The sequence below is a fragment of the Pipistrellus hanaki genome, assembly GCF_964339955.1.
Source record: "Pipistrellus hanaki genome assembly, chromosome: 12".
Taxonomy (NCBI): domain Eukaryota; kingdom Metazoa; phylum Chordata; class Mammalia; order Chiroptera; family Vespertilionidae; genus Pipistrellus; species Pipistrellus hanaki.
Window position 1 is genome coordinate 32,535,040 of NC_140514.1, and position 14,758 is coordinate 32,549,797.

The 14,758-nt window shown below is 35.6% G+C and overlaps 1 protein-coding gene across 3 annotated transcripts in view; it reads right to left on the minus strand.

Moving 5' to 3' along the window:
- Positions 1 to 14,758, minus strand: part of WDPCP (WD repeat containing planar cell polarity effector) — a 361,986-nt gene that overhangs the window by 13,446 nt on the left and 333,782 nt on the right. For all 3 annotated transcript variants that reach the window (XM_084901083.1, XM_084901081.1, XM_084901082.1), the window contains one exon: positions 7,020 to 7,182. In XM_084901083.1, coding sequence (XP_084757209.1) covers positions 7,020 to 7,182 — 163 coding nt within the window. The remainder of the gene's footprint in view (positions 1 to 7,019; positions 7,183 to 14,758) is intronic.

Genomic DNA, 14,758 nt, shown 5'->3' on the forward strand with positions numbered 1-14,758 from the left:
CATTTTCTATTTCTATCTGTGATCCATTTGAGTTAAATTCTTTTTTAAAAAAATATATTTTATTAATTTTTTACAGAGAGGAAGAGAGAGGGATAGAGAGTTAGAAACATCGATGAGAATCATCGATCAGCTGCCTCTTGCACACCCCCTACTGGGGATGTGCCCGCAACCAAGGTACATGCCCTTGACCGGAATCGAACCCAGGACCCTTTAGTCCACAGGCCAACGCTCTATCCACTGAGCCAAACCGGTCTCGGCTAAGTTAAATTCTTGAATAGGGTGTTAGGTTCTTGCCATACAGATTTTGAACATGTTTTGTTAGATTTGTTACCTAAGTATTTGCTTTGTTTTGGAGCTATTGAAAAATGGAAAATTTTCATTTTCAATTGTTCTTTACTAGGATATAAAAAATATAGTTGACATTTGTGTGTTGGCTGTGTATCTTGTGACCTTACAAACTTACTTATTAGTTGTATGTGTTTTTTTGTAGCTTCCATGGGATTTTCACATAGACAGTCACATTGTTTGCAAATAGGGATGGTTTTAACTTTTCTTGACCAAGCTGTATGTTTTTTCTTTCTTTTCTTGACTCATTTCACTGGCTAAGACTTTCAGCACAAGATTGGTGAGGGTGGACAACTTTGTTGTGTGCCCACCCGTGCTCCCAATCTTAGGGAGAAAACAGTCTTTCTTGACCAAGTATGCTGCTAGCTGTAGTATGTTTTATCCTTTTTTTTTTTTTTTTTGTAGCTGTTCTGTAGATTGAGGAAATTCCCTGTTATTCCTTGTTTTCTGGAAAAAAATATTTTTAAAATTATGAATGGGTATTCAATTTGGTCAAGTGTTCTTTTGTGCACTAGTTGATTTAATCAACTAAATTTTCTTTAAATTGTCAGTATAGTAATTAATTTCATTGATTGATTTTTGAATTCTAAATGAACCTTGCATAGAAACCCCAATTACTCACAGTGTATTTTTTTTTTTTTTTAATATTAATGAATTTGTCTCTGGGAAGGGACATGCAATGCTTGGTGTACCTTGAAGCACAGGTAACAGGTCAATAGGTTGGTCTATAAAGAAAAAGCAGTCAAAACCGGTTTAGCTCAATGAATAGAGCATCGGCTTGGGGACTGAAGGGACCTGGGTTCGATTCCGGTCAAGGGCATGTACCTTGGTTGCGGGCATATCCCCAGTAGGGGGTGTGCAAGAGGCAACTGATCGATGACTCTCTCTCATCGATGTTTCTAACTATCTCTGTCCCTTCCTCTCTGTACAGAATCAATAAAATATATTAAAAAAATAAAAAATAAAATAAAATGCATGATTCTTAAAAAAAAAAAGAAAAAAAGAAAAAGAAAAAGCATTATAAGGTTGAATCAGGGCTTTTCAGGCCCATTTAGGGAATTTCCCTGCAGATCTGCCATATCTGCAGAATGCAATTCAGCAACCCTGTCCAGCTCTGTATTCAGTTGTACATGAAATAGCAAAACCAAAGCCTATTATTTAGTTACTAGAGGCCTGGTGAACAAATTTCATGCAAGTGTCTTTTTTATTATTTAATATGTTTGTATTGATTTTAGAGAAAAAGGGAGAGGGAAAGAGAGATAGAAACATCTGTGAGAGAGAAACAGTGATTGCCTGGGTACTACTGGGGATATAACTCACAACCCAGGCAAGTGCCCTGACGGGGAACGGAACCAGTGATCTCCTGGTGCGCGGGCTGATGCTCAACCACTGGGCCACACCGGCTGAGCCATGAAACAAATTTTTTGTTTTGTGCAAAATTTTCAGTTGTTTTGAAATCTGTCTGCATTATATGTTGGTTGTTTACATAGCTGACAATCAGTGAAAACATTGGTGAATTAACAATAGGTGAAAAGAAATGCTAGTCTTCAATGGGAGTATGGACTAAGTTTACAAGTACGTAGTTTTTTTAAAAAAAATCTTTACTGTTGAAATTATTACAGATGGCTCCTTCTTTCCCCCATTGACACCTTCAAGCCTGCACCCGCCCCACCCTGGCCTTCACCACACTATTGTCTGTGTCCATGGGTTATGCATATATACATATAAATTCTTTGATTGATCTCTTCTCATCCAACCACCCACCCCTGCCTTCCCTCTGAGATTCAACGTTTGCTTAGCATAACCCTCTCCAGGTAGAATATTTCGCATTATGAGGACTTTAACCACAGTTTTAGATAATAAGGATGTTCTATTGCTTAAGTTTTATGATATTTTCAATACAAAGTTATGAAGTTTCAATGCTCTAAGTTTTATGGAAGAAAAATACTAGGCAAATAGCACATTATCTCATGAAGTCCACTAACAAAGGATATAGGTTTCAAAATATATAACATTAACAAGGCTTTGTACATTAAATTATACTTCCATGTTTTTCATTTGGCTTAGTTAAAAAAAAAAGTACATTCCAGACCCAAACACTGACAGGATATATACATTTCGGAGTTTGGATTTGCTAGTTGTATACTGGAGAACTCCACGTCACGGGAGAGCTGTGAGTCTCCTCTGTGTCTCAGAGCTTTTCTTGAGACACATTAAAGGAACAGCAACATGTAACTTCTCTTCACCATAGGATTTACTTAGCGGGCCAGAAAACAAAGATAAGAAAATTCATAGGAGACCAGATTAGGCTGAGAGGAAATGGAAATCTTCTTTTTGTTTTTCAGCTCGAATTTTCTTTCTCACATGATCTTGATCAGCTTTCTGAAACATAGAAGTTCAGTGAAAACCTGTAAACATATCTAGGCTGTCACATTTTATTTTGACTTAATTCTCATTTGGATGCCTTGTGATTTATTTTTCATTTCTGAGGTAATACTGTCTTCTTCTTCCTTTTCTTTCTTGAGTTCAATGAACTTCATTGCTTCCTCCCTCCCACCATCCACATCCTTCTCCTCCTCTTAGTTTTTTGTCTTCTAATTCAGAGGCATTTCCATGTTGCTTGTTATATTTAATTTTGCCTCCAGTGTTGCAGTATTTTCCTACTTCCTGGTGGTTGTTTTTTGGGGGGTGGGGGTAGAATTTTCCTCAATTGATATGTGTAGGTTTTCATTTTCTGTTCCTTTGTAGTAACTTTGTATGGAACTGTTCATCTTTCTACTGTTTATTTATTTATTTTTATTTATTGTCTAAACTTTTACATGTCTCCTTTTTCCCTGATTGACCATCCCCTCTCCCCTCAGCCTTTCCCACCCTGGGCATGCCCCCACCGCCCCAGTGTCTGCGTCCATTGGTTATGCTAATATGCATGCATACAAGTCCTTTGGTGGTTCTCTTACCCCCCCCCCCCACCTTCCCTGACATTTGGCTCTGGATCTATTCATGCTCATCAAATTATGTTTATCATTATATCCCACATATGAGTGAGATCATGTGATATTTATCTTTCTCTGACTGGATTTTTGTGATATTATGATGTATTTTGTGATACTGGTTTAGTACAGCCTTCCATAAAGCAAAGTCTAGGCTCTTGGTGGTGTAAAGATATAAATAAATGGAATAGAATGGCGGATCCAGAAATAAGCCGTTCCACTTAGGGGCCAACTGATTTTTTGACAAAGATGCCACAGCAATGCAGGGGGGAAATGAGTTTTCCTGGGAAAATTGGATTTCCATGAACAAAATAATGAACTTAGATGCTTATATCACATTACTCACAAAAATGAACTCAAAATAAACTCAAACTACTAAAACTTCTAGGAGAAAACAAGAGACAAATTTTGTGTCTTTAGGTTAGAAAAAGAATATTTATATATAACACAAAAAGTACAACCAATGGAAGAAAAAACAGCTAAAGTGGGCTTTGACAAAATAAAAATTTGCATGTCAAAAGGCACTGTTAGAAATAAAGAGGCAAGCCATAGACTGGGAGAAATTATTTACAAATTGTAAATCTGATAAAGGACTTATGTTCAGAATATATAAGGAACTCATAATTGAATAAGAAGACAACTCAATAAAAAATAGACAAAAGTTTTGGATACTTCACTGAAGAAGATATACTAATGGCTAATCATCACATAAAAATGCTCAATATCATTAGTCATTCGGGAAATACAATTAAAATCGTAATGAGATACCACTCCACACCAACTAGAATGGTTATAAAAGACTGACGATGCCAAGCAAGGTGAGGATGTAAAGAAACGGGAGCCCGCATACATTGTTGGTGGGCATGTAAAATGATACAATCACTTTGGAAAGACAATTGGGAAATTTCTTAAAACTAACAATATAAACTTACAACATAACCCAGCATTTTCACTCTTAGATATCTGCCAAAGGGAAACAAAACATAAAACTATACAAACACTTATATGTGAATAGTTATAGCAACATTATCCATAATAGCCAAAACCTGGAAATAATTCAAATATCAATCAGCTGATTAGTGGGTATACAAAATGTGTTATACCAATGCAATATCATACTATTCAGCAATTAAAAAGGAATACACTACATGATGTGACATGCATAAACCTCCAAAATATAATGATAAGTGAAAGAAGCCTGACACACACACATACAAAATTGTGGACTCCATTTATATAAAATTTCTAGATTGTATGATTTTTCATTTATATAAAATTTCTCTAAGACAGAAAGCATACCAATGGTTGTCTTGGCTGGAGATGGGAGTGAGAATTGATTAGAAATTGACACAAGGGAACTACGTATATGGAGTGATGGAAATGTTCTAAAACCATACTATGGTAGTAGTTGCAAATTTTATAAATTTACCATTCATCACTGAATTGTATAATTAAAATGGGTAAATTTTATGGCATATGTAAATTATACCTCAGTAAAATTGTTTTATTTTTAAATTACTTTTAAATTTAGAAGAGCACACCAATTAAAAAAAAATATGTATTTTATTGATTTTTTACAGAGAAGAAGGGAGAGAGATAGAGAGCTAGAAACGTAGATGAGAGAAAAACATCGACCAGCTGCCTCTTGCACCCCCCTCCCCCCCACGGGGGATGTGCCCGCAACCAAGGTACATGCCCTTGACCGGAATCGAACCCGGAACCTTTCAGTCCGCAGGCCGACGCTCTACCACTGAGCCAAACTGGTTTCGGCAAAATTGTTGTTGTTTTTTTTGTTTGTTTGTTTTTTAAGTAAATTGGGGAAGGACTTCCAGGTAGCTGAACATATTAACAGTGGCTGCCTTCCTTTTCATATCCCAATACTTCCTCTAATAAACAGTATAAAGCAATATATAAACAGTACAAAACAGACTAAAGGGAGAAATGAAACTTCATGAAAACCACACTTCTGTCATGACTTGAAGATAGGATGTCAAAGATTCAAAATAATTGTAAATAGAATGGAATAAAACACCAAAGCCCAGTGTCTGATCTCTCCAATTCCTGGTGTTCTTGCAGATCAGAGCATGGACTGCATGAAAGGCCTAATATTAAAAGTACCCTCCAATTCAAAGGGACAAGTTTTTAGTTTCTGCTGAGGGGAGATAGGTGGGTGATCAAAGGCAAAAAGAGAGAGGCACCTTTGATGATGGGTGTGAAGGAGGAAAGAAGTATAAGGGAAATTTTAGGGTTCTGCAAGACAGAGAACCAAAAAGTGAGGTCACACAACTCTATCAGGAATGTGCAGAGTTTAATTAGCTTCTCTTTGGTTCTCTCATTCCCAGCATCTTCCTGTTCAATTTCTGGCTAGCCTGCATTCTGGCACTTGACCTAATAAGTAGAACTGTGGCCTTCCCTGTTCAATAATTATCAAGTTTGTTACTTTTGCCCTAGCTGGTTTGGCTCAGTGGTAGAGCATTGGCCTATGGACTGAAGGGTCCTGGGTTCTATTCCATTCAAGGGCATATGCCTGGGTTGCACGTTCGATCTCCAGTAGGTGGGCATGCAGGAGGCAGACGATCAATGATTCTCTCTCATCATTGATGTTTCTATATATCTCCCTTCCCTTCCTCTCTGAAATCAATATATATATATATATATATATATATATATATATATATATATATATATATATATGAACTCCAAGTCAAGTCAGCTATTGGTTTTCACAAAGCCTGTCATTCTTTACAAAAACTATAAGGTTTTGAACTAGCTTTGGGTGGTGGGAAGATGGGCGCAGTCTCCGAGAACACCACAGGTTGCCATATATTGTGTATTTCATATGATATAGACCCCATATTGATATCCATCACATATGATATATATGAAAAATGTGGTCTTTTTATAATTATTGCATAGAGTTGGGATCTTTAAGGGCAGCTGTATAAATTACAGACCAAACTATAATTCCTGCCCACTTCCTGCTTTGTAAATAGTTTTACTATACAGCCAATCTCATATATATATATATTGTATTTTGTGTGTGTGTGTGTGTGTGTGTGTGTGGCAGTTACAAGTAGTTGTGAGAGTTTATATGGCCTTCAAACATGATATATTGCCTTTTACACAAAAAGTTTGCTGACCTTTGCTTCAGAGTATGGTCATCATCATCAAATTATTATTTTCATTATAAGTAACACTATTACTTTATCTAGTGTTTTTAATTTCACATTTATTCTTATGTTTATTTTCTTAATAACCTAATGTAGCAAGCTGAATAGATATTAAATTATCATCAGATTTCAAAAACTAATGGCTAGCTTGCATAATTATAACATACAAATTATAATTTAAATTAAGTATTCAAAATTAATATCTTAATCTAATAATCTAACAATCCTAAAATTTAACAACAGAATACAAACAATTCAATACATTAATTTTATTTTGGCTTTAAATAACATTAATTCTAACAGTATCTTTTCTACATTCACTTTTGCCTCCATCTTGCCTGCTCTTGCATGACCAAAATACTGCAAAATCTTAGATGTGAGAAAACGCACATTTTTCTCTTTAACATCTGAAATTTCATTTCTTAACTCTTAGTTTGCATTTAAACAGGGAATGTTTAAATTGTTTAATACTAAATACTTCATGCAGCAATTTTCTTAGTTCAACATATTTTACCTGCTAGAAGAGACATTCAGTGTTCTTTGTTGATTAATGTGTCTGTGGATTGAACAAGAGGGAGGGAGTTTTTCTGGAAATGTGTCTTCTTCTTGATGTGTTAAAGATAGGCCAACAAATGCTTCATTTAGCATATCCCCTCTATCTAAAGGTCCCAGGAGTTCTGTTAAAAAATGATAAGACATGAGTCAAATACAGATACAGTGTGAATATGATTACAGGAAAGCTTTTATATGCCCCAATGAAACATTAAAAAAATTTTTTTTTAAATTGGCAATTTACAGTGTAGTGCACAGTGGAAAACCTATAGTCACACCCCCTATTACTTTTGTCATTCTGATATTTAGTTCAACCAGGGGTTTCTGATAATTAAATAATGTTTTTTGAATTCACATTTAAAAAATTCATTTCTAACTTGACTTCATAGTGTATCTTTTGTGCTGAGGTGGGTCTCTTGCGGACAGCATATATATGGGTTGTTTTCTTATCTATTCAGCTCCCCTATATGTTTTGATTGGAGCTTAGAATTTGTTCACATTTAAAGTGATTACTGATAGGTACACATTTATTACCATTTTATTCTTTATATCTACCCCCTCAATTTATTTTCCTTTTAAGGCCCTTTAACATTTCTTGCAATATTGGTTTGGTGGTAATAAACTTCTTTAGCTCATTTCTGTCTAGGAAGCTTTTTATTTTGACTTCAATTTTAAATGATAGCCTTGCCATGAGTAAGTAGTCTTGGTTGTAGGTTCTTGCTTTTCATCACTTTGACTATTTCATGCCAATCCCTTCTGGCCTGAAATGTTTCTATTGAGAAGTCACCTGATAGTCTTATAGGAAGTCCTTTGTAGGTAACTATCATTCTCTTGCTGCTCTTAAGATTCTCTCTTTACCTTTAACCTTTGAAATTTTAATTATGATGTGTCTTGGTGTGGGCCTCTTTGGGTTCATCTTGTTTGGGACTCCCTGTGTTTCCTGAACTTGTGTCTTTTTCCTTTAACTAGGTTAGGAAAATTTTCAGTCATTGTTTCCTCAAGTAGGTTCTCAATCCCTAACCCTCATTTACATATTGTATTTCAGAGGCACAAATGGAAGTCCAACAACCTAGATGCACACTTATGGGTGCTACTTTCCATTGTCATATATTCATGTGTTAGACCCAAAGAGGATATTTTTTCACTACAATGATTGTGAAAAGTGAAACAAGCGCCCAGCTGGTATGGCTCAGCAGTTGAGCATCGATCCAGGAACCAAAAGGTCATGGGTTTGATTCCCAGTCAGGGCACATGCCTGGGTTGTGGCCTTAATCCCCTGGGTTGTGCAGTAGGCAGCCAATTGATGATTTTTCTCTCTCATCATTGATGTTTCTATCTCTCTGTCCCTCTCTCTTCCTCTCTCTTAAAAAAGTATCAATAAAAACATATTTTTTAAAAGTAAAGCAAATATCCTTTTACTTGTGAATCTGTTAGAAGCGGGTTGGCTTGCATTCATAGTTGCAATTATGAAATCCATCCTACATAATGAAAGATTAATGTCGAGATTTTTTTCCACATGCAAATGTACTTCCTCATATGTGTGTATATGTATGTATATACAGGGTGTCCCCAAAAATGTATGTACACTTTGAATAAATTATTAGTTCCAATGGGTTAAATCTGAAAAGAAAGAAACATCAATTGAACTATTAGCCATTAAGTGTGTATACATTTTTTGGGACACTCTATATATCTGTAAGTTTCTTCTTGCCTTTCCATAGTTAATGCATAAATCAATGTCATAGTATAGCCCAATACTACATCATATACAATAAATAACCAAGTGAACTGTCTTGGTGCCATCACTGAATAATGTGGTACTAACACTTAAGTATCTAACGTTGTTATATATTGTGTGAATAAGAATTCTTTCATCATCTTGAGCACTGGAAAACCATAAGAAATGGTTTTATATGTCTGGTCACTTTATACTCTGCTGGAATTGAATTTAATGCAGTGAAGCTGGGTTTGGAGATTGTGCCTATTTTGAATTCTATTTACTTGCATCTTTAATAAGTTTCTTTCTGATAGCATTAACAAGACCTCTTCATCATGAATATCACAGAGAGTTCTTTTAAGTAACTGTGATGGTGCTGCATTTGTTTCTTTTCTGCATGTCATTTTAATCTATTCAGTGTTTTCCTTACTACCCCATCAATATCAACATAGTGCTGATGTTTTCCTGTCACATCTTTAATGACTGTAATGGTATCCACATCCTAACTAGTTGTACATTGGGCAGAGAAGATTCTCCTCTCTTTTATTCCTACCTCTGCTAAAGGAATAGGAATGGTAACAAAAACCATTATGATGTAGCATTGGCTTTTGTTGTTGTTGTTGAGTATCCTACTTCTGCCATATTCCGCCATGATTTTCAAGTAAAGATTTTCTATTGCCAAGTAAAAGAAGGGTTGCTGTTTTTCTGTTGTAGCCATCTGCCCAATGGTTGCTGGTTTATTGATAGGGGAAGCCTCACTAATGTCCTGTGGATCTGACATCCAGTTGGGCAGCACTGGAGCAGCCAGTAGGTGGAACCAGCCAAGGGTGTGGTGGTCCCTGCCGACTGGCAGGTAAGTGTGGAAGGCACATCTACTAAAACCCTCTCCAGTAATGTCCAGATGCTTCCTGCCTTCTATTGCAGTTTTCAAGGGAAACATCATCCATTAGCCCTGGGTGATGGGATAGTTATAGGGTATTTAATAGATACCTGCAAAACCCCTCATTGTGGTTGTTACATCTGGCTGCCAAGCCCGTTCTCACTCCTGACAAATAGGATGGTCTGTAAAATGTTCACCATCCCTTTTACTTGGCAGCTTGACTAGCTCCTCCTTCCAAATTCCACCCTTATTGAATGACCCAGACAAATGCAGTGACATATTAATATACCGTGCATTGTGAGATCCCATCCTTGACTTGTTGTCCCCTATGCATTTCTCTAACTGTGGGATTCTTGCTATGTAGTATGCATAGCAATATAAATCCTCCTCTTCTGCAGTGTTTGAATCCACACCTATCTACCGAACCCCAGGTACCATTACCAGCTAGGCTACCAACATAAGAAGGGGTATTATTGGCAATACAGCCACAGCTATTGGATTATTGGACTAATAAAACACGACTGTATTTTTTTATTAGAGAAAGCACGCGCGCACGAGAGCTGCTGTTACACCTTTTTATGCATTCATTGGTTGATTCTTATTATGTGCCTTCATTGGGGATCACACCCACAGCCTTGGCTATCAGGACAATGCTCCAAACAACTGAACTAACCAGCCAGGGCCATTGTGGTATTTTTAATGTACTAATTTTGTAAACCAAAAGCATTAACAAACATTATGAGCTGTTTGAACCTGGAGGTGTTTTCGACGGCGCCAAATCCCCAGGACCATTTGGCATGAACCAAATATGCTCACGAATGGTTTTGATAGGGACAGATTTCAAGGGCCTTTTGGTGTGGACCACATGTCTCACTGGACAGTGTGGACAGGACCAAAGGTCTGCTAATCTCAATTAAGGAGCAAAAGAATCGAGGTTCAGATCTGGTATGTTTGGCTCAAAGCCAATACTGTTCCATTTCTTCAAACAGCCCAAAGAAAAAGAAGTGAGCTAAGAGAACTGACTGCTTTTATACATTTGTCTTCTGAAATAAATGGAACTATTTCCTTGGTGATCTTACACATTATTCTTTAAATCTAGCTATGCTTTTGTTGGCCTTGTGCATTCTAAGGAGACATCTTTCCAGTCTGAAATCTCCAAAGGATTTTCAGGGTAAAACACATTTCAAGATATGCAATCACATGGAAGAATGAAAATCTTTTATAATATTGTTTGCAAAAATGACAGCTCTACTTAACAGAAGCCATTAAAATATTTACAAAGTAGCAGCTGCTCTTGTAAAAAAAAAATATGGCTTTTTGGAGGCATAAAAATAAACAAGTTGATAAGTACAAGATAAGCCATTTGTCGGCTTCTTTGTGTACATAGCACAATATATAAAAAAAATCTGATATTTACAGAGCAATTATTATATAAAGCCTTTTAAAGTTAAAAGAACACAGACTGTGAGAACTGTTTACAAGAATTCTTCATACTGATCTTTTAAACAATTTAGGAAGCCCACAAACATAATTTTTTAAAGAGATATTAGGTTTTAGATGTGTTTTTTAAAAATAAGTTTTGTTCTTAAAAATAACTTTACGTTCTATATATGTATGTATGAAATTCTCTCCCTATTCGCATTCTTCATTGAACTAGAATTTCATCCAGTGGTCTTATGAAAATAATTACAAAAAAAATCATAGGAAGCAGATCAAGAAAACCAAAATGGTTAAAAGTAACTGAACATTTGCATTTTTATTACCAATCTGACATTTTGTAGGTAAACTGAGTGGCTGACTTTGTCTTTTTAAAAAAGCAAACAATTATTAAAAATCAGTATTGTTGGTAATTTTTATTAGTTTTCTCAAAAGAGAGCAATGATGTGCAATTATTATAACCCTAGATTATTTACGAAGAAAGTGAAAAATATAAGAAAGTGGCTTTTGGCAAAATCTTGACAGTTACATGGAAGAGTGACTTTGGACATGTTTCCTTTGATATGAGCTTGTTCATTTTATTTAATGACTTCTACTTACTGGTAAGAGAATTATATGGGAAGAAAAATCTTCTGGTAATGGTTTCTAAATCTGTGGTATACTATTAATAGCTTGAGAAAACTACACATGAATTTCATTATTAAAATTTCAATTTTATTCCAAGCCTTTAAAAATATTTTGAGACTATTTTCCCTCCTTTCAAGTTCATTTTTTCTTGTACCTCCAAAAACAAGATCTTCCATGCTATTCTTAAGGAAAATAATACTTTTCTATCTTTTAGAAACTGAAAAAGACATGAGATTATTATGGTAATGGGGGAAAGTGTTGGGATGCTCAATTGTCAACAGCATGTCAAAAGTAAGAAAGAACTGGAGGAAAAAAGCCAAATGGTTAAGAGGTCAGCATGAGCAACTTTCAGGGTTAATGTTAAGGGGTTCACACTGCTAGTCTCAGTCATTTCAAAGTGTTGATATGATCTTTATGAAAGTCATGCCATCCATGTAAGAAATACGGAATACATTGATTTGAACAGTTATGTTTTCATTAGAAAATATGAAAGCACAAACAGAAAAAGCATGCACATTATTGATAATGTGTTATCACAGTGTTTTATGAATAAAAGTTTGCCTTTAGCATTGGGTCTCTCTTGTTATCTTTTGAGAGCTTTGATATATGCCTTCAATGGAAATAAATAATGAGAACTCATTCTTTGGGGAGATGTAAATATAATTGACTGTTGAGCAACCAAGCTTGAACTGCACGGGTCCATCTATATGTGGATATTTTTTCAGTGAACTACTGTTGGCTCTCCATGTCCATGTGGGTTTTGTGTCTGCAGATTCAACCAACTGGGGATCAAAACGGTATCTTCCATTTGGGGTTGGGAATCAGAAGAAGCTAAGGGTTGCACTGTTCTATGCCATTTTATATTAGGGACTTGAGCATCTGTGTATTTTGTTATCCATGGGAGTTCTGGAACCAGTTCCCTTCATATACCAAGGGCCAACGATAGTTAATTTTAGGGGTTATCAAAAGTTGTATGTGAATTTTCAACTGCATGGGAGTTGGTGCCCCTAATCTCGATGTTATTTAAAAGGCCAAATATATACATATATCAGGGTGTCTTTGGGCTAGATTTCTAGAAGTGCTAGTTCCATAACTATTACATCTTCATTGTGAATTGTATCTTTCAGCATTATAAAGTTATCTTCTTTGTTGCTCTTTTTGTCTGGATTCTCTTATCAGATTTCAAATATTATATATATTTGATTTCAAAAGAAGGGAGAGGGAGGGAGAGGTAGAAAAACCAATAGAGAGAATCATTGATTAGCTAACTCCTGCATACCCCGTACTGGGGATCGAGCCTCCAGCCTGGGCATGTACCCTTGACTGGAACTGAACCTGAGACCCTTCAGTCCGCAGGTCAACACTCTATCCACTGAGCCAAGCCAGCTAGGGAAAACTGTTCTTTTAATTTGTCTTTGTCCACATCTATATTTATCTTTTTTTATTTTAATATTTCTAGGTCACTTTCCTTCTCCCTCCAGTCCTTCCTTCTCTTCTTGACTGTGTGTGTGTCTGTCTATCTTGCACACATCATAGTGTTGGGATTTGCTTTGTTAGCTAATCTGAACTTTCTCTTTTTATGAGTTAAATTTACTCATATTTTGATCTTTATGTTCATCCTCAGATTTGCCATCTTGTTTCACTGCATTCACTCAGAGTCTATGTTGTCTGCCTTATTTAATATGCAGATATAATTTTTTAATACTTAGAAAATTTTCTATTTATTCCAAAAGTTTTATTTTATATCTATACCTTTATAAATTATTCTCGACATTTACTTGTTTTAGGGAAGCTCTGTCTGTTTGCTCCCTACTGTGAGCAATATGGGAATTAGCTACTTGTCCATTTTCCCCTTTATTCCTCTCCACTGTCAGGTTTGAAGCAGTATTTATCTTATTTCCAGCCAATACCAACAAGGCAATCATTATACTTATTCTGCTTTTGTTCTACTCATTCACCCCACATTTAAAAATATATATATTTTATTGATTTTTTACAGAGAGAAAGGGAGAGAGCTAGAGAGCTAGAAACGTCGATGAGAGAGAAACATCGACCAGCTGCCTCTTGCACACCCCCTACCGGGGATGTGCCCGCAACCAATGTACATGCCCTTGACTGGAATCGAACCTGGGACCTTTCAGTCCACAGACTGACGCTCTACCACTGAGCCAAACCGGTTTCGGCACACCCCACATTTTTTGATAATTGTACTATGTCACTGTCTCTATAATAACTATCATTTTTTAAAAATAGTGATAAAATACATGACAATTTATCATCTCACCATTTTCAAGTAGAGTCAGTCAGTTCCCTATTTAAGATGGTTCAAGTTATGATTTCTCAACTTTACAACAGAAAGAAAGTGATACTCCATCAATAGAAACCTGATAGACTAAGTTATGATATTTGGTAGATTATAAATGCATTTGATACATTTATTCAACTAATTACAATATTTTCAACTAAGGGTTTATTGGGATGTAACCCCATTATAAGTCAAGGAGCATATGTATATAGTTCAGTACTGTTAGCATATTCACATTGTTCTGCAATCTAGAACTTTTTCACCCAAGAAACCTGAAACTATATACTCACAAATGCCACTGCCCTTCCATCCCCTAACAACTATCTTTCTACTTTCTGTTTGACTGCCTTCAATATTTCATTATGAGTAGAGTCATACAGAATTTGTACTTTTGTGACTGGTCTCATTATTTAGTTTCATAGGTTGATGTATTTATAATGGTTATCTTATGTCGATGTCATCAGTCATTTTGGTTGCCTGAATCTCTTTCTTTAGATCTCACAGTAAAGGCTCATGGGAATAATAGGTTGTTTTGGCTGAATATAAAATATTTGGTTCACATTTTCTTTTCTTGAGTATCTTAAATATATATTCTGGAAAAAAATATTGCTATAAAAATTATCATAATCTTATTTCCTGGAATAAAGTGTTAAAAAAGTGATCATAATCTGATTTTATTTCCTTTATCAGTACTTAGTCTTTTTGTCTACATACACAAAGGATTCTTTTGCTTGT